Source organism: Taeniopygia guttata, chromosome 1 (assembly GCF_048771995.1).
Source record: "Taeniopygia guttata chromosome 1, bTaeGut7.mat, whole genome shotgun sequence".
In the NCBI taxonomy this organism is placed as follows: domain Eukaryota; kingdom Metazoa; phylum Chordata; class Aves; order Passeriformes; family Estrildidae; genus Taeniopygia; species Taeniopygia guttata.
The window spans coordinates 63,603,167-63,624,555 of NC_133024.1; the positions used below are offsets into that span (position 1 = coordinate 63,603,167).

General features: G+C 40.1%; 2 protein-coding genes across 2 annotated transcripts in view; both read left to right on the forward strand.

Moving 5' to 3' along the window:
* The first annotated feature begins 16,343 nt into the window (after positions 1-16,343).
* LOC140685220 (uncharacterized) lies at positions 16,344-19,534 on the forward strand. The gene is made up of 4 exons (XM_072936645.1): positions 16,344-16,403; positions 17,757-18,036; positions 18,354-18,824; positions 19,249-19,534. Exons 1-4 carry the CDS (start codon positions 16,344-16,346, stop codon positions 19,287-19,289), a joined length of 852 nt encoding a protein of 283 aa, XP_072792746.1. The 3' UTR covers positions 19,290-19,534.
* Positions 19,396-21,389, forward strand: part of TRPC4 (transient receptor potential cation channel subfamily C member 4) — a 131,177-nt gene continuing 129,183 nt past the window's right edge. Inside the window, exon 1 of the mRNA XM_002194439.7 lies at positions 19,396-19,534. The gene's annotated coding sequence lies outside the window, so the exon portion shown is untranslated. The remainder of the gene's footprint in view (positions 19,535-21,389) is intronic.

Below are 21,389 nucleotides of genomic sequence, written 5' to 3' on the forward strand. Positions count from 1 at the left end.
GCTGTCCTGATAAAACATAACATGAGCAGGAAAAAGAATATAATTTTAGGTTTGATACTAATTAAATGCGAAATATATACACTTCTCAGTATTATGATTGTTTGTTCTGTCTCCTAGTAGGTAAACATCATTTTAGAGATCTGAGGAACATTTGTATTCCTTATTCACAGTATTCAGAAAGAAATGACGACCACACCTTGTTACAGAGACATAACACACCTAATTTCATAATAAGAAATAAAAGAATGATTTCAATGACTTAGGATTTCTTCTTTCATTAGTCTTTTCCTCCCCTGCTGTTTTGTCAACAACAGAGGGGAACACCGGAGCAGGGAAGGATCTGACATGTCAACTTTCACAGGCCAAACAAAATCAAGACTGAATGACTGAGAAGTCCTGAGTGATTGTTTAGGGTTTTTTGAATAATGACTCTTAGGAAAGAATTAGATTTCTAAGTCATTATCTCTGATATTGAGATATACTTTTATCACCAAATCAAATATATACTCCTGTCATCTGAGTGCAAATTTAGGAATAGAATATTTAATGTTATCCACCACAGTCAGTAAGATAATAATTATTATGAAATCATAATAATTATTACCAGCATAGTAAGAACTTTTCTGTCAGTAAGTGACAGAATATAACAAGGTGTGCTTTGTTGATCTCTATAAAAGTGCATTGACTTGCCAATAGTTACTGAGAGATTCAGGAGGCTTTTTTTTCTTTTCTGTATGTAAGTTGAAATAGCAGTTTTGATAAGTCATTGAAACATTTTTGTTCTTTTTCTCTGTGCTCATGCTGGGTCCTAACTATAACCTTCCAATGCAATTTAAATAATCCACAAGATATGACACCTGCTGCTACCAGGGGAGGATATACCAGGGAGGCATTGTGGTTTCCACTGGAAACCTTACAAAGCTCTGTATTTTTACATGGGAATATAAAATATTGCCCTATGTTTTCCTTTGAGTGTAAACAGCTTTAAGAAGCAAAAACTCCCAGAGTGAGCCTGAGAGCAAAAGAAAAATTTTACATGAAATTTAGGAAGCCACTTGATAATTGTCACATAACTCTGGTAATGAGTATAGAAGTTTTCAAGACCTTGGATGAGAACCACTTTCCACCAGTTCACATGTATTTTCCATTGGTGTCATTAGTGTTAGAAAGAGGAGCATGGAATTCCAGTTATTCCAGTATTTTAATGCTGCGTGTGTGATCTATCTTTTTGCCCTTGGTCCTACTTTTCCTCCAAAAACTCAGATGAAAAAAATTGGAGAGGATTTTTGTTGCAAGAAAACTTAATTAATTGGCTTCTGTGTCTTCTGTCACTATCAAAGAACACATTTGAATACGCTAATTTCTAACCATCACACGAATTCTCTTTATCTTTGTGAATGTGTAACACTACTGCAATTCAGGAAAACTTTCAGATGGGGCGAATAAAGCAGCCTTTGCCTTCACCATTCTCTTGGGTGAGGAGCACCATCATTGGATCCTAGATTATTATAATTTTTTTTTTAATGACTCATAATTACCTTCACTAGAAGAGGTTTGGGGTTTTCTATCATGGCCGTGCAATTTATTTCATCTTGCAACAGGCAACATGAACACAGCTTATAGACTACTCTATGAGCTCCACAGCTCATAGGATACTTTGGAGTATCAGAGACGGGAAAAGGACCCTCACATCAGGAAAATATGAAGATCAATTCCTGCTGGATTATGGTGAGAAAGAACCATTGTTTGAAAAACAACCAGATGTAGGACACACTGTTGTAAAAACTCCCATCAGTGGAACGGTTCATAGCAGTGGGATGATAGACCTGATTGCATCCTGCATACCAGAAATATCTTTGAGGTTCAATTGAGTGTGATTCTTCTCATCTTACTCCATTGTATATTATTGTTATGTTCTGTTTAATGACTGTTTAGCTCCTGTTTTTAATACAGACTGTTCTATTTTATTGGTAAGAAATGTTTTTTTTCACAGTGAGTTTTTGTCCAGAAGCATGAATTTCATTAACATGTGAAAGCAGTAAATTTTTTACGAAAGATAAAACATAGTATTTTGTTGCTTTGTTTTGCTTCCCTCCCCCAACCTTTGTAAAAGAAGGATTTATTATTTTTCAGCTAACATTGTTATATTTAGTTCTAGAATTTGTCACCAAATACGAAATAAAATTAATTAAAAAAAAAAAACAAAACAAAACAGTGTTCAGTAATGTCTCTAAATAAACAGAGAGGTGATAAGCAAATGCTTTCAAAAGGAAGGATGGAAATCATGCTTAATAAATTAATGTATTCCTTAATTCATTCTTTTCGTATTTCTTTTAGACTAAAGGCGCAGAAGGCCAAAAAAACAGCTACAGTCATAGATGTGTTAAGAGGATCTTCTATTTTTTTATTGAAAGAGGTACTGAACCAGAAATTAATTTCTGCAGAGATCTTTGCCCATGGCAATAGCAAAACATTTATCTCAAATATTTTGAAAGATGCAATGCATTTCCAGAAATCTTTAGTAAAATGGCCATGGAGACTATTTGAATATGATCTTCACCAGCAATCTTCAGGGCCATAGTTCATTGCAGCACCCTGCCTGTACCAGAATGAAAAGAACTGTGCTTCACCAGCCAGCAGACCAGACACAGAGTTAACACACTGGCGTAACTCACGCTTGGGTCAATTGCAAAAATACTTTCATTAGGAAACAACCTGATCCACAAAGGGCTGGCTAGTGCCACGTGTCTGGTATTGCATAAGGGACTGGGGAGAACACTAAACTCTGAGCATGAGTTATCTAAAGAGAAACCATGTTCACTGTGATGGCCCCTTCAGGTTTGCTTGATTGCCTTCAAAAATTTCATTTTAAATATTTATTGAGATGCTATCTCACAACTTCACGCAGGCTTAAGTTTATGGGTGATGACTGTATATAAAAAGCTTTGAACAAGAGGATTCCTTTCTATTTCTTAAAAAACAACACCCAGATCTTACCTCAGCCCCTGCAGTTAACAATCTTTCACAAATGGAGGCAAGGCTTTTCTTGTTACTACTATCAGTGCTCCAGATTTTCATCTCTAGAAACTTTTGAAAATCTGAGTGTTAGAAGCAAATAGCACTGAACTCTGCAATTCTACAAAACTACAAATATTTCACATCAAAAAATTGACTAGAAAAGAAAATAAATATTATTCCTGAAAGCATCTCATCTATAAAATTTATAGTCTTTCTCACAGTACTGGTTACCATTTCATCCTCAAGCAAACTGCCTCCCTGTCCATCTGAGAGAGAACTTATTTCTATCTCATTAGAAATCTTTATCTTTTAGAAATACCTTTAAAATTTTCATTATTATGGTATGTAGCTCTGTTTAATAAAACATTGACCAGAAACTCTACTGTTTTTATCCATTCTTGGTTTTATATGGTATCACTGGTGTCTTCTTTTCTTTTTCTCTTTCTCAGTATGTTATTTACTGTAGTTTTCACTGTTTCCCTGAAACAGCCTTGGGGCTGATATTGTCTGCCAGACAGCCCTGTTGTGTTCTATACAAAGTGCCTGGGGCTAGCTGATGATCACTTACTCTTTCCAAGTTTCTGTCATAATGTTTGTTCTTGGATTGTGCTGAGCTAAATAAATTATTAAAAGCGACTGGATTATTCTCTCTACCACATTTGAGTGAAAGGCCTCACCTCCCCCTGCATGGAGTAAATAATAGTATTTGTAGTTAGGAGAAATTTCACCAATTTTCTCACTGTCCTCAGTAAGGCTCAAATTTCACCCACTTGCTGACATGCTGACTGCTGCACAGCTTTCCCAGTTTATTTTGTCCTCATGTCTTTCATTGATATTTTTAAACTGGAGTTACTCCCCAAGTACACAGATGATGAGACCAGAGGGTCTGAAGGAGTGCACAGAGCTTCTGTGGTGGCCCTAGGCCTCTCTTACAAAGGTATAATAAATATGATAGGTAGCTTTATAATTAATTAATAATTTAACACAATTCTGTGTAAATACTTACAATCACCACTTAATAATGTATGAACATGGCACACAAACTCTGATCTGAATTACGTTAATCTTAAAATAATTAAAAAATAAATCAAAGATTTTAAATGTATAAAATTTGAATATTAAGCTACACAAAATAGGATATAAAAAAAACAGTTAATCATAGACCAAAATGTGCTTTAAAATATTAATAATTACTTTCATGCAGATAAAGATTACTTATGCAAAAATAGATCTATACAGATATCTTGCAGTGGATATTGTTGACTCCAACATGAAATAAATGAAGTTTACTGTTGGCTCTCTAAACTCTTATAGAATCTATTTTCAGAAAAATGAGGCATTTCCATGACTTTTTTTGAGCATGTTTGTCAAGTGACTAGTAGATTTATCCCTCCATAAAAAAAACCCTAAACTATTAAGAAATAAACAACCCCTTTATTTGTTCTGAATTTCAATAAATGAGCACTAAAATACACTCTGAATCAAGAAATTTCAGCACTAATCAAGTCCAAAAAAGAACAAGAGCAAATCATTGTAAGAAAATGAATATCAGTAAATATACACTGTAGAGCACATAAACATTGTTATTATAGCCAAGCTACGCTCATTCACACCAAGAAAATTAATTTATTCATCTCATATTGCTGTAACAGATCAACATATAAATAGCTTTCTCACAATAGGCATTTCCCTGTGAAGAATACAAACTTAAATGTGCAAGTGAGAGGGTCAGTAAACACTCACTGGCATTTGGTGTTGCTTGTTTCAAATCTAACTAGAGGGGTCTGGAAAAAAGGCATAAATGTGTGAACGCTTGATGTCCAGTGTTCAACCTCATTCCATTACTTTCTTAATTCAGTATATTTTGTACCATGGTTATATGGCTTTAAAAACAATAGGAGGAAAAGACATAGCAGCTTTTAAATAGTAGCTGTGAAACTGGCTATTTCTGCACAGTCAAAAACTTTAGCTCTTTATTGCACTTCTGGATCTCTCTCCACATATTTGACATATAACATTAAAGCTATTTTGTGTTGGAGTTTCTTTTCTGTATGTTCCTCCCACAGCAAAACTCAGCATGGCAGGGCAGGTGTGGTGCCACCTGTCCTGGCTCCCTCACACCCTCACTGACACTGCCCCAGCATGATCTGGGAGATTGGTCTGCAAACACCCACCCAAGATTTCATGTCACACCTCTGGGTATTCATTTTACACCTCTGGTCCTTGCTATAAAAGAATAGTACTGTGGCACAGTCCTCTGAATGTTTTTGATGCTTTCTATGGAAGACAGAGCGGGAGGATGACAAATAAAAAAAAAAAAAAATCCAATACCTCAGAACTAAACCGAACCCCAAACAAGAAAAAAAACCCCAATTAGCATAGTTTTAAGTTTGCCAGTATATGCACAGATTCTGTAATTGTGTCCTCTTATTTTAAAATGCAGTTGTACTCTGTGTGTCTTTATTGACATAAGATGAAACCTTACCAAACTCCATTATAAAGACAAGGCTATTTGTGAGCAAGACCATTACAAGTAGTTTGATGTCACCCATGTGTTCAAGCAGATTGGGTACTAGTCTGGGAAACACATTTTTTAGTGTCTGAGTCTTTCTAAATCATGGGTTGGAGGCTTTCTAATGAAGATTAATGAGGAAAAAGACAGAAAGTAGGAAGAAAAGAAAAAAGCATATCCATTTATTGCTTTTAACTGGAATATTTCATACGAGACACCAAGACATTAGAGAAAGGCCGCAACTGAAACACTGTCTCATTATTATGTTGAGTCATTAATCACAGAAAGGAAGACTATCTGTTTTTTCTTCAGCTTCTGTCATTTTCTGAGATGGATCTCTATTTTATTAGCCACATGATTTTACAGGCAATAGACAGAAAATTGCCAATCATGTTCTCCTATCACAGAAGATTTATTTCTCATATGAATCTGGCAAGGTGAAGCAGATGGCAACTGGGGCCATTTTTTGCCAAGAAATAAAAAAAAAAAATTAAATCCATGGACCATATAGGGTTAACTTCCTATGGGAGGCAATTCTGTATTAAGCTAACTTCCTCCAAACCTTCATGTGAGCTTCAGTAGTCTTAAAAACATTTCTGAAAATATAACCGATAAAATACTTCAAAGCAACATGTCAAACAAAGCAAAATTAAAGACCATTTTTGGAACATACCTAGGAAGGTCAGCTGAGTTTGACTTTTAGAATTACTTGTTCTGCTTCTGCTGAAAAATTTCTTAATCTAAACAGCTTTTACACTTTTAGTACAATTCAGATAAATTGTGAGAGAGGATATGACTGCAAAGAAAAAAAAAAAGAATAATTCCTTTAAAAAATAGTTCTCCATGTAATGTTTAAATCCAGAATTAAAAATCCAGAGAAGTTCAGGCATGTCACATCATTTAGTGCTCCTAACAGGGTTATTAATAAAACATTTTGGGCTTCTAAAATAGTTTATCTCTAGCATCTTTTGGTGGAAAAACAGCTACAGTATGGCATACACTGCCCACAGTGTATGAGGGTTTTTTTGTTTTTAGAATTAGAAGAAGGAAATAGAAGGAAATTTGGATGAATTCTATACATAGAAGATATTTCCTCTGCTATAGTTGTTAGGAGGGTGTAGCTTGGATGGTGATCTGTGTGGGAGCCCCACGCTGAGCGGAGAGCTGTCTGGGAATGCTGGAGAGGGAGGGAGGGACCCAAGCAGAGGGTCCCTGTGCCCATGCCCGCCCTCAGGGCCCCCAAAGTGACAGACACCTGCTGCCAGCTAGGCTGGGGGCTGTGGATGGAGAAGCCTACCCTGCTGAGCTGGCACGGCCTCTGTGGGTATGTGCTGCCATACAGGAATCCTACGGGATCCAGAAAATATTTCAGACCCATTCAGCTGCTTGACTGTCACTTCCTAGTGCTTGGATGATGACTGGCAATGTTTTAGCATGCTTCAAGGGAGCAGAGCTACAACTATCTGTGCCATTAAGCTGATGTAAAGTCTGTCTGGACATGAGATAAAAAGGAGACAGAGGAGAACTCTCTTAAATATCTCAGCTGCACAAGAGATCAACACAAGAGACATTTATTACCCAAAACAAACCCCACCCTTATGAAGATACAAGCAATACCTGAACTGATTTATATTAATGGAAGTGTATAACTTGGTCAGATAATAATGAAGAATATTTATTTGATGCCTTGTGAAGGCTGACCTAGAACAGAGGCTAGATGGAGTTAAATAATAAAGTGTATATTTATTAAAAGGCCTCAATTAATACACCTTGGGCAGTAAAAGAGCCCAGCCAGGGCCACACCCAAGATGAGCCCAAAATGGTCACAAAATGGACAGCCGGTCACAGGGTCTCAGACTTTTATAAGTTCTGGTCCATTAGCATATTGGAGTTAATTGTCCAATTACTTTAGCCCATGAAGTCTTACCCTTCTTGTTTTTCTCTCTTCAGTCCACCATTGTTTATGCTCTTGGGCTTGAGTTTTGGATCATTTGTCCTTGGTCCTCAGCTAGAGAAGGAATTGTTTGGTCTACCTACTCTGTGAAGAGAGCTTACTGTCTCCTAATTTAAAGCTCAGAAGCTCAGAAGTACACACCAAAGCAGTTCAGAAGCTGAAAAATATAAAAGCTAAAACCTGAGGCATCATTTCACCATGCCGCTCTGGGCTATCACACACCTCCTGGCTCCAGAAGCCCTTGCTCATGGCTGAAAAACAGCAATGAAGCCACTGATGTTGACCACATCAGGAAAATATTTAAGGAAATTTTCTCATCATCAGTGTGGTCTTGTTTCCTGCCTATACCACAGATCAAATTCAGTGTTACCTGGCACCAGCGCTGTCTTTCTCTGAGGTAGAGAAAGTGAAAATAATAAGTGGGAAATGTAAGGCTGTGCTCCATGAAAAGAATTGCTACACCATTCCTCTCCTGTAGGATTTCTTCAAAAGCCAAAATTAATTTAACCATATATTCTTTACTAAATCTGTCTATTTAAAGATAATGGTGTTGTGTTTTCCCTTTTACCCTACACAACTTATTTCTTTCACTAACAGTAATTTATTAAGACTAATCCGGCAGCAGGCTACTTTTTAAAGATTTACTTCCTCTGAATTAAATATATTAATTTCATAAGCTATCAGACCTTGGCATTTTTTCCTAATAGAAACAAAATGTTAGAGCATCATTATAATTACTTATTTAAAATTACTTTCAAATTTAACATTTTAGATTGTTGATATTGACTGTTTTGGCAAACATTATTTAGAAGACAAAGCATGAAAAATGCACTTTATTAATGTGTGAAAAAAAAGCATACGAGTGACACATGAAATGGTCCTTAAATTATGAAGTGATTTGACATTAAAATTAAATTATGATAAATACAAATATTTTAGCAGAGACAAAGGTCTCTATAGACATAGAATTATTACATGGAAGAAAATGGTCTAACAATCACAGGATCTCAGTGATTAGAAAATGTGATTTTTTTTCAAGCAATCTCACTAGTTTTGAAAAACCATTCATAAATTTTAACATGTACAATAAAACAAAAAATTTTGGAAAATCTTGACAGTTACTTGCACAAATAATACAATTACACAGAGAAGTATTTCCACCCACAAAATTATCTAAGAGAGTGGAGGGAAAAAAGAATTCTAGCAAGTCACTAAATGCTACATTTTGTATTTAGGCAAAGTCATTGGGTAGGAGTGGTGAAAAGTGTATAATCTCAGTGAAAATGCCAGCATTAGATTGTATTTTAAAATAAATATGTTGTCAACCAAACTCCAGAAAGCAATTATTGATAAAGCTTTTGGATTTTCATATTCATATTTTCCCATGTCTGTAAGTTCATTTCCATTAAGTCCTACTGGGCAAAATCATTGTTAGATTTTATAAGTCAATATTGTCAATATTGTTTACACAAATTCATTATATTGCACAAAATATCCTAATATCACTAAACGCACTTATTTGTTACCATTTTTTACACCAGAAACATGCATAACTTCAGTAGCATTGCTAATAACTTTTAAGCTCCACTTTATATTATCTGGCCAGCTGTTCCAAATAATCTCTCCTCTAGAGAAATATAATGAGTAAAGTTAAATGACTATTAGAAATATATCCTCATTATATTTCTTCTGATAAATAAAATATATCATCCTGTGTGTTTATCTGCAAGATCATTCCACTTATTTTATTCATAGTCATACATTTGCAGAGATTTGGTAAATTTAAGAGAATGCAATGGACTATTTACAAAATCTAAATACTCAAGAGTGATCTGGAAGGAACTGGAGCTAGTGCAGAGAAACATTAAGGAACTTGTCTTGAACAAACAATAATTTCCAAGAAATTAAATAGCAATTTAATTTCTCCCTCTGATGTCTGAGCAATAGTGATTGTGACACTTAGAAAACAAAAGAAATTAGCTTATCGAGCAAACTTGAATTCAAAGATGCAGCTGAGATGATATAACTCAGTTTGTTTCATATACTCATGGACATAATATTTGTAAATTCCTCCTTCCAAATTGCAATATTGCTTACATGTCCTTTCCCTGAAGGCCATGGCCAGTTGTGTCTCTGTGGGCTGTGAGGATGAGATTCTCTGCAGTCGTTTACAGAAGGCAAAGTGCCATGCTCAGACTGAGGAGAAAATGGCATTCCTACAGCGAGATGAGTCCCATCTGTGAACAGCCTTTGCCTAAGCATTTTGTCCACATCGGCTGCAGCGCGGCAATACATAAGAAAGCATCTCATACAGGCACTTGTACTGTAGTGCTTAACACCTGCAGATGTGGATCTCACTGGAGTTCAGAACCTGCATAGAAGGCACCCATGGAAGCAGAACCTGAGCACCAAGTGCTGAATTATCCTGAGGTACAGAGGTTTTGGGGTCTGACTGTAATAGATCTCTGCTTTCTTGATCCTCCATAGTGGTCCCGCCATAGCAGTGATGAAAAGGAAATTCTTCTCGTGTAGATCAATCACCCTGCCCCCAACAAGGGCAGCAGTGACCACAGCAGGGCACAGACAGAGCAAAGCTGTTTCCCCTCCCTCCCATGGAGTCAGTCATCAAGTGATAAGAGGCTAAAGCTCTCTGCTCAAACACATACCTGCATAAAATGCCCAGGGGATGACATGCTCTACTACCACCAAATAAATCAAACAGCTTTATGGCTATATTATTGTGAGTGCAGTGCCAGAAAAAGAGACTGAACCGTGTCAGAAAAGAAATAAAAGAAACGGAAGGGTAAACGTAATTCTTTGTGTGAGCCTCTCTCATGCCTCACGCAGAAGTCTACGAGGCTGTGCACCTTGCAGGTCTGTGCCACGACTGCAAATTGTCTCCACAGCACCATCCAGTGGCTTTTTCTTGGCTGGAAAACACCGCAGAAAAACAGCGCCCCAAAATTCCACACCTCAGGGCTGAAGTGTACAGCAACATAGCCATATCCTCGGCGTGCTTGCTCTTCCCTCTGTCCTGCCCAGCTTCTGCCACTTCTCTTCAGCTAATAACTATGGACAAAACACACTGGAATAACCGAGAAATATAATGGTATCTATTTATTTTAGGATAAATAGAAGCTCGGTCTGTCAGAATGAATCATTAAGCAATGTTCTGGAAATCTACGCAAGAAATTATCTTACATTTCTGTTGCGCAAAATCAAACGTAAAGTAAGTTTCTGTCATAGTTTAACACCACTGGGAGAATGTAATAATAAAAATGTAGCTAAAGACTGCATTAAATACTTTGAGATCCAGGAAACCAATTTCATACTGTGCTGTCACACAGACAAAAGAAAAAAAAACATCAGAAAGCTACCAGAGACCTCTAAAATGGTAACAATGAAAACATGAGTCAATTCTCTTTATTTTTGCCTAGCTATATAAAAACATAAGAGGTATGGCAACAGAAATTGTTGTCAACTGTTAAAGGAAAGCTACTTCAATCTTGAAACATGCTTTGATATCTTCTCGATACTCTTTGCCTCTCTCAATGTCATCAACACACCATAACAAATAGACCTAGCCATTATTCTTATTAGTGAGTCTCAATATGCACAGCAAGTCTTATTACAAGCAATCTTTTATAAATAGAAATAATCCACTTCCGGCATTTTACATTAATGGAAACAATTTTTAAAAAAGAGATTAACTATTTTTATCCAAAATGTAGAATCAGTGCAGCATCCATTCTAGGCAAACCTCTTATGGTAACTGTTGATCCTACTTACAGGGTCTTTAATGGTTTTACAGGTATTTATTTACAGGTATTTCTTCTTGGATCCTGAGTGCATAGTCATAATGGAGTCATAAAGAAAGAGGGTTGCCATATCATAAGGAAGAAAACTGAGTCTCAGGAACAGCACAAAAGAAATATTTACAAGGCAGGAAGAGAACTGATGACTCAAGCCTGACTATCTGCCATCCCCTACTTGCTCTAGAGCCTGTCTGCAAAATGAGTGAATTTTATATGCTCTCAGGTTCTACACAGTTTCAACACAACCCACCACCAAGCTGAACTGTTGTCATTCTGCTGTTTTATGAGCCAGATCACTAATATACTGTAAAAGCCACACAATTTAAAAAACTGGTCCCTTTCTCAGATGTTAAAAGCATTACTGATGTATTTGTCTGGTGGAGAGGGAAGACTAATTTTTGAAAAGAAGATTTTTTTTGAAAGCTTGGATAATTAATCTGTGATTTGAATTTAAAACAGAGTTCCAAGCAGAGGTTAAGGAAAAAAAATACGTATGCTTTATCACAATGCTAGTTGAAAGAAACTGTGGAAGCGCTAAAACTACCAAAAAGCACCTTGAGGACAGGAATCAGTTTCCTGGTGTCTTTTTAGGCTCTGTGAAGCTCCTGGACAGTGGAATACCCCTCTTGCTCTTTGGGTGGGCGCAGACCTGCTGTTAGGCTGGGTTTACACCTACTTAGACTTTCGGGTACCCTAAGAAATATGTCTATAAGAAAGACTGTCTATGGTTAGGCAGTTGAATTCCTCATTTGAGGTCCATTGTTTTAAACTACAATAGACACAAGCCAAATTCCTGCACTGGAATGCACTGGTACCCTCCTGGCTTTTATAGAACTCTGTCCAAAGGGAAGAATTCACCCTTTTCAGATGAAAAGGCCAGGGTAGAAACTGTATTTGGTCTCTTCAGCTACATATGCTTCCAAAGTTGAATCACGCTGCTGTTCAAATGGCATCTGAGAGTGCAAACAGATTGGCTGCATGTCTTTCTTAACAACATGAAAACTCAGTTTCCCAAAATATCATTGATAAAAAGGGGTACACTAAATTTTGGAGAAAAAATATCTCGTTTCAGACACTTTGAGAATCCTTAAGCAGGAAAAACCCCTACTCTTAGAAAAAGGTTCATATGCGTCAAAGATATGGACTCCACAACTTTCCACAATCAGGAGATGTGAAAGCTCCCAGTATTTAACTCTTTTTATAGTTAGGGACATCCTACTTATGTGTAGTTTAGATATTCCTTGCTAAGATGAAAAATTGAATACTACTTCTGATGAATATGTTAGCTGTCTCTTTAGGACTCCCTTTTTCACAGCTATGAACTGTATGACATAACTCAAAGGTATCTTTTCTCAGGCAAAACAAGCCCAGCTGAAATATTCCTGAAAGATCACATTACCCATGATGCTGATCTCTTGGCTCCCTGCAGGAAGTTTTTTTACATCTCTGCCAAACATGAGGTTTGAAGTTGATGTAAACTTCTGCTCACCTAGAGCAAAACAAGTTTCTCACATGTTACACCCTAGTAATACATCCTGAATGTCTAGCTTTTTTGCCAATATTGCTTGCTTTTTTTTTTTTTTTTTCCTTTTTTTGGTAACAGCTTCTCATGGCTGACTCTCTCTCTCTGAGTATGTTCCATTAAAATCTTCAGACTTTTCTTACCAGTCATCTAAGTGTGTCAACACCTTCTTTTTCTGAAGTGCTCTTCTCTGCTGTTCTCTGTCCTGTTATTTCAAATCCCCTTTTACCAGATTTAGAGGCCTTCATCTTGTATTTCTCAGCTGTTTCACACCATTAAGATTGAAAAAAGTCTAGGTACAAACTCTACCACTTAAGGATGTAAAACAACAGCTCCACAACTCCAAGAAATGTCTCCTTTTTGTGTGTGTTTAAGATGTTCAATCACCTCTTCACCATATTGATTTGAGGTAGACCAATCTTTTGAAATCTTGTTTTTGGTTCCCTTAGTGATGTTTGATGTATCTGCCTTTTCTTTTAACAAATCATAAACACATTCTTGGTAACACAATGTTGCCTTCCCCTTTTCCCAGCCTTTCTTTCTTGAACAGCCTGTACCGCTTTCTATCAACACTCCAATCCTTTGATTTATCCTATGAAGTCTCTGTCTTGCTGATTAAGTTATAGCTTTGTTTGTGTAGCAAGACATTTTGTTCCTTCTGTTTATTCCACATACTTAAAGATACCTAAAATGTCTGGCTAGTTGCCCTGGAATCCTGCCTCTTGTTTTCTTTTCTCCTGATTCAAATATGCCACTTGTTTCCAAGATTTCAGGTCCTTCACCAGGAAACCACCCCCATAAAAACAGGTAAAGGTTTCAGCTCTTTCATAAAAATGAAAAAGGGATAATTCCTTAGGTTTACTTCTTTCTCTTTTTCAACAAATTTTGTTGTCTTAAGGCTTTTGCGGTGTTATTCTGAGGATGACGATTTAAACATCTGATTCTGTGTGTCCATCATGCTGGTGTTTATACATGAGATTTGATCTCCTGTTAGAGCCAAAAAGGATGTAGTGTGGATTCAGGTGGCTGTGTGTAGATGGCCAAAACCTATACAATTTCACAGAATATTTGGTCAAACATAGAGAAACATACAGGTCACCTATAAGGCAATTTCCTTGCTAAGGCAATTCAAGGCAGATCAGGAACTATCTGTTCACCTTTGCAGGCATCTTGGGTAGTCTTAGGAACCTCAAACAGCACAAGGCACCTCTGCTTTGGAGTTTGTCCCGTTCAGTAGAATGCTTAGACAGGATGTAGCTCACCCAGAAGTCAAAATGCACATTCAGTGCTGAACTTTTCTCTATGATCCTATCACTGTGTTGAATAAGTTTTCATTGGCTCTACAGGAAGCTTAGGACACTTAGGAGTTCAAATGTGTACACCTAAATTTAGATGCCTCTAGTCTGAAGCCACATCCCACTCCAGCACAGGGTTTGATTCATTAGACCTTTCCTTCCTAAAACCCAGATACTGAAAGACTGTGCCAGAAAACCCTCAAAATGTAACAGCTGAGTATTCTGACAGAAAGTAAGTGCTTACTGGGAAGCGCAGACATGAAAATAATCATAGAAGACAAAAATTTAATTACTTTGAAAAACACCAAGAACTTTAGTGATTTGTTCTACTATTCATTTAAAAAATGCAAAAGAAAGCAGTGAACCTTATTGCACCAAGTTCGACTCTCTGATGTAAGAAAAACAAGCTTAAATCATTCAAAACCTCTGGTTAGAAGAAAGGAGAAAGAGCTTGTAGCATGTCAGTAAAAATAACAGATGTGAATTCTGTGAAACTGACATATGTAGGCAGATAAAAAAAGTTTAATTGCTTGCTTTCCACCAAAAATATGAATTGTTGAGATTTAATGAGTAATGAAATGGGAATCTACATAGAATTGTGCATACTTCCAATGTAAACTGCAATAATAAAATTAAATAGCAATTTAACTGTCAGTAAATCTAAGTCACTTTCTTCCCTGTATTAAAATACAAACCCCAAATATCTTATCTGAATAACTCAAAAGTCTTGAGAAAAAGTCTGACAAGAACATGCTTGTCATGACCTGAAATTAAGGTTAAGAAAATACTAAATATTAGTATTGTATATTTTTTCTAGTTGTTCACTTGTGTTTGACTTCTGTTTTTCTACTTTTACCTTTTTATGAAAACAAATAACAAAACCAAAAAACACCCCAAAACAGCAACAAACCAACCAAAGGGAAACACTAAAGAAATATACTTCAAGATTCTAGCTTGGCAGAGAAAGACAACCTAAGTGGAAGAGTCCTGCAACTGAGGTCAGTACTTGCTTGTTTAAAAGAAAGTGTTACTATTTATTGACATCCCTGAATCAGTCTTTTCCTCTACTTGTTTCCCTTGCATGTTCCTATCTCTCTCTCTCCACTCACAACCCTTTTGCCCCACTAAACCTTCACAAGAATGAATAATAATATTTCATAGAAAATTAAAGATTTTGACTGGGATTCCCCACCTTCTTTCACAGAATCTACATTCTTCCATCAGTTAATAAACAGAATCTCTCTTTTTCGAGTCTCAGAAACCTGTGTTTTGTCTCATGGTATTTAAGTACATAAATGGTAATACACTGAGTTATGTGGAAGGAAAGGCTTAATAGTATGGAATGCTTGGTGTGGGCTGGCAAGAACCATTTGCCGCTTGCAGAGTTCTGTCTGGGAGAACTGCAAGGTCTGTAACAATAGAATTAATGAAATTAACTTGCTACAGACTTCATGAATTAGATTAATACAGAGAAAAAATTATAAGACTTATTCTGTGTACAAGTGTAGTCTCCAAAACAAACATAGAAAAAAGAAATCTAAACTGCACAAGAGATACTATTGTACTGTGTGAATTTACATCATTGCTAATGAGCAATAGCTTGGTAGAAGCGTATTTAAAATTAAATTAAAATACTAAGAAGTCTGAAAAAATCTTTCTCCCCTATTCCAAATTAATAAAAATAATACAATTTTTTTAATAAATGGAATAAAATTATTTTAAATAATCAGTATAAGTTTCTTTCTTACACATATAAATCTCCATCTTGGAGAAAATTTCATAATCTCTTAAATGTCCATGCTAGTAAGAAAAGTTTTCAGTAGCACATAAGGAAAATGAACATAAAATATTGCATAAAATATTATTGCACCTTTACCCTGTATTGAATGAGCAAATATGGTTGAAAGTTCTGAATTGCTCCTTCCTTTCTTCTTTAAAGGTAATGAGCCAAGTCAGCTTACTTGATTTGGGTAAAGTTGTACTAAATCACAGCTGCTGCAGTTGCTCATACCTGGACCCACTAATATTAGAAGGTGAAATCAGTTCATATTTCCTAAATGCTCCAACTCTATCCTATTTTTCAAGATGTCTTTTATATCTTGTGTTTTCCTGTTCATGAAATAAAACCAAGAGGTCTATCCTAGTGATATTTGCACAAACTGCAGAGAGAAGGGAAAATCACAGTCTGCTTGGCTTTTTGGATATGTAAGATTTGGCTGAATTCAAAATGATCAACACCTGGGCATATGCCAGTAGGTGTTCTGAGAAGGAGGATGTAACATGGGAGGTAAAAATGGAGAAGGTCCTAAGGGGAACTTATTTTGGTGTGACACTATGAACAGATTAATGGAAGGCCCAATCATGCTGTTTATCCCCCCTAAAACCTGAAAACCCCTAGAACATGATACGGGTTTCTCAGAATGTTTAATTTTTCCCCTTCTCTCTCCTGGCCACAGTATTTACTGCTGAGAAACATTTGGCAGCTAGCTACATGTTAGGAATAAAACGTACTAACACACACTCAAAATGTTGCAAGGATCCTGACTCTACTGTCCTAAAACAGAGGTAAAATTCTGTTTATTTAATTTGCATCTGAGGAATACCACAGAGATTTTATCTGAACATTAGTTTAATAAGGAATTATAAGCTTGGGAAGACCCATGGGAGACTGCTAATGGGTTATGATACGTAAAATGCCAGAAAACGTAAACCACATTGATAGTGCCATGTTGCGCTCACCCCTTCAGAGTAGAAATGTCACAATATGCATAAAAAGGCACAGGAAATACTGTTAATTATAGAGGTATTTGCTTGTGAAAAATTAAATATAACACTCAAAACAGAAGTTGGCTTCTCATGATCTAATAAGGAAATATATGGGGGAAAAGGCACTCTGCTCTGGGAAATGCCACTGAAAGTAAGTGTGATTACACTTCCAATCTGTAGCAACACAGAGCAATACCAGTGCTGTTGGTAGCCTGCACGAGAGGTCCAATAATATTTTGATGTGCTCACATTGCCAATTCCAATTAAATCTGATGGAGCAGCCATTGCAGGCTCTCTGGCCCCCAGTGTGCATTTACCCAGCTCTCTCTCCTTGCCTTTGTGTGGATGTGCATGTATGGGTCTACACAAACATTTGCATACATGTATGTGTGCTCACTAAAATGACTGGCGCAGCTTTCCAAGCAGCTGCTTTTGGTATTTGATCTGTATTTGAACTGACACAAGTTGATCTCACATGTTCCATTGACATCTCTTAGGAAGAGACCTGCAGAGACTTGTTACTGCCTGCCTATACTGCACACTGCTCAGTGGGATGAGGCTGCTTTCTGAGCAGGTCCCTAAAGGCAGTGTGTTTCTGCTGAAATCCCAGCAACGCCTAACTTGGGGCATTAAAATAAGTATGCTGGTGGTTTACACAGCAGTCCGATGCATAGACTTGATGCTGCAAATGTGGAAGTCCCATCTGGCATTTTCACTGCACAGTTTAATGCAGATTAATTGCATCACCTCTGCTGCCCGTGGAGGTTTGGTGGTCTGGTGCCCGTTCACACAGTTGCCTTTGAGTGTGCTGTGTCTGCCACCTCCTTCACATTTGCTGTAGTGACTTGAATGAAGCACTTGCTGCTTTGGCAAGTGCTTCACTCCTCGGTGTGATCCAGGGAGGCAGGTGAAACCCAGCTCGAGGGGCACTCCCGTCCCAGCGGTGCAGGGAGCAAAGGGGCTGCTGGCGGCTGGTCTGCGCCCTGCTGAGACTCGGCCCTGCTCGGGGCTGCCCTGGGCTTATTTCACCCCGCTTCTCTCGCGAAGCCCCCAGGTGGAAGCTATTCATCCAAAGAGACGGGCAAAGCGCGAAACCGGTGGCATGCTGCCCGGCGGTGCCAGGCGGGGGCCAGCCTCCCGGGGGACAGGAGCGGGCCGGAGTTGAGGGATGTTCACCCGGGCATGCTCTGCACACGGTAGCAGGTGGCCCTCTGCGCGCATCGTGTCCAGACCCCAACGCGGGGCTGAGTCCAAACAGACCTCAAATGATTATTATTTTTATTATTGTTTTGTATTATTATTATATTACCCCAAACAAACAAACAAAACTCAGCAAAGACATGGATGTTCTGTTATGCATCTATGTCTCTGCACATTGTATCTTTTTCCTACCATTTCTAAGCTCGTGCATTTAAGTTCTGTCACAATTTTTTAGGGAAAGGAAAAGCAAAGCGAGGAATTTGGGGTTGAGCATCCTCATTCCCTCTGCTCCTCTATTACCAATCTTGGTTACGGCTCGGTCCCGGTAACGTCCGGGCCGACCCAGGGGCACCGAGCGAGACTGGGGCGGCGCAGGGGCAGGGACCACCCGGCTGGAGGCTGCGCCGAGCAGCGCAACCAGGGCAGAGCCTTCGCTGCGCCTCGGGAAGGCGCGTCGGGCGAGCTACCTGGACCGAACCTCGGCTTCGGGCTCGGAGCGCGCCGGCCGAGGCCCCCGCGGAGGCGGACTCACAGAGCCCCACCGCGGCTGCATGGAGCGGGTCAGGTCTTTCCCAAATGCGGAGCGATGTAACAGCGAACTTTCTGCGGAGTCGAGGTTGCTCCTTGGTGCGTCTGCCTCCGAGCGGTCCCGAGCGGCTCGCGTTCGCGGCTCGCCGACGAGCCCCGCTCCAGCGCTCGGCGGGCGCCTTCTCGCTCCTCCCCGCGCCCGGGGCGGCAGCCGGTGAGCACCGCGGAGCGCCCCGGCGGCTCTGCCTGCGCGGAGCCCCGCGGAGCCCGGCGCGGCGCGGCCGCGGGGGGGCGCGGGCGGGCGCGGGAGCGGCGCGGGCGCGGGAGCAGCGCGGCGGGGGCGGCGGCCGGGCGGGCGGGGAGCGGCGGGACGGCGCCCGCCGAGGCACACGCTGCGGCCGGCTCAGGAGAGAGCGCGGCGGCGAGTACGGAGAAACCCGGCGTGTGCCCGTCCGCGCTCCTTCCGCCGGCGTTGGGGTGTCTTGCCTCCCTCCCCGCGCCGCGCAGCCCGCGCTCCGGAGGGGACCGCCGCGTCGGGCGGAGCTGTTACTTTTTGCAGCCGGCATGAGGCTTCCCGGGGGAACAAGGAGACGCCGCGCTAAGCAACCGGGGAAGAACCTGCCTCTCATCTGTTGCAGCGGAACCCGGCGGCAGGCGCGGTCCCCCCGGCCGGAGGTGATGGGCACCCGCTGACTCGTGGCGTGCGTCCGAGAGTGCCTGCATGTGCGGCAAACATGGAGAAAATAAAGTAAAAAATGTGGATAGTGCCTGAGATGGACGGCAGCCAGTGAAACAAAACAAACACGTTGTGAAGGGATTTAATTTGCAAACGGGATTGAAAAGGGTACAACTTCCATGGGAAAATGTGACCTGTTAAAACTGCTGTCGGAAAATGCCGGCTGTCAGCGCAAGCACCTAAACCAAGTAAGTTCTCATCAGCTTTGATCTGTCCTCTTTCTGAGCCTTTGATTACCTTTTTGACCCTCTGCAAAAAGAAGAGGCTATGACTGTCTAAGGTAACTTTTTTGCGCCGACAAAAGCAGCCTAAAGCGACATCGTGCACGCCCTTGGCCTTTGGTGATAGTCCAGAGGCGTATTAGTATCTCTTCCTCTCCTTTTGTATGTAATAAACGTATTTTTCCCTGGCAGCCGCTGCCGGGGGGAGCGGCATCCTTCGGTCGCTGGGTGACACCTGCAGCGCGGCGGAGCGCCCAGGGGCCGGAGGGAGCGGCGGGGGCCGCTTCACGGGGCTCCACCCGCGCTCCGCACCCGCTCCACCCTCGCCCCCGCGGCTGCTGCCGGCCCTGCCGGGCTGAGAGCGCCGCGGCCCCCGGCAGCGCCAGACGGGAGTTCACATGTTACGCACACGGGTGGACGCGGGAGCCGCGCCACGGAGCGCCCCTGCTCCCCACGTTAGTGGCGGCCGCAGCTGCGGTGTCCCCGCAGGCGGCTCTTCCCGAGGGGACCTCGCTCGCCGCCGGCCAGTCCGCAGGAACCCTCCAGGGGAGGCGGGAGTCCTCCAGGGAAGCCCCCAGCAGGGACCTGGAGGACGGCGAGGTGCAGGCGGCAGGAGCGGAGCAGGGTGAAGTGGGCCGTGGGACGGCTGCTGGAGCAGAGGAAGGGACTGGTGGGTTCATCCCCATGTGGGGTTTACACGGCAAGGCCCTGACGCCTGAGGTGATGGGAGAGAAGCTGTGGTCCTGTTAGGAAGAAGCAGCTGATGCTCTGGAGGTTTAAATGCCGACAAAAACTCAGCACATTAGCGAGGCACACGACTGTAGTTGTGGCTACAGTTGTCAAAACCTACAGACTCGTTAATCCAGTATTTCTCTGTTTCCACCAGAAAGCATCTTTTATGCACTTTTGTTTTACTGGACTTAGTTGAGTGACTTCCTGTTAGCATGGCAACCAAATTTTAGATTTCTCTACACATGACTTGTGAGATGGCTCTTCCAACATTACAACACCTTTCAGGTGGAAGTAAATAAAAACACCTTCTATTAGGTGTTTATTATTAGAATGAGTATTATCTATTAGAATGAGTAGTCCACAAGCAAAAAAAAAAAAAAAAAAAGAAAAAAAGAATAGGTAACAGAGATGCATGTTGGTTTCATCTGAGAAATAGGTAGTTCTAACAAGCAGTGCACGTAGAGATTTTCTTTAGAATGCAGAATAGACAGAGTGAGAAACAGTATAGGTTCTATACACTAAATAGCAATACTACAGTATCTTTAAATCCAGTCTGCTTGAAATTTCAAATTTGATTATATTGTAGTGACATGCAGTGACATTTCAGTGTTTCTGTTACTTGCTTCAAAGCCCACACCTGGATAGCTTAGCAAGGTTTTCTGTGCAAGCATACTGATTTTTCTATAAATTAACCTCATTCACTTAAGCAGTAGTTTTGTGTACAGTTAGGGAAGCCAGGCACCAGTGAGAGTGATTTAGACCTGTTCTACAATAGCAGAAATTCTGGAAGACTGGAATTCATGCCCTTTTTTTAGACAAGACTCAGAAATAAGCTTTATCCTTCAGTGTCAAAATAGCTGAAGCCAAACATGGTTTTCCTTTAGTGTTGCCTTCTACACTGCAAGGCCTTAGTCTTGTTTGCAGGAGGATGGCATTCTTTACTGTGTTTTTGGTTTTTTTTTTTTTTTCTCTTTTTTCTTCTGTTATTCTGACTTAGGAACAGATGAGACTCTATTTGGAAACAGGAAAACAAAAATATGTCTGTCTTTTAAATTTAACTTCAGCCACTTACTCTGACTCTATGTATAGC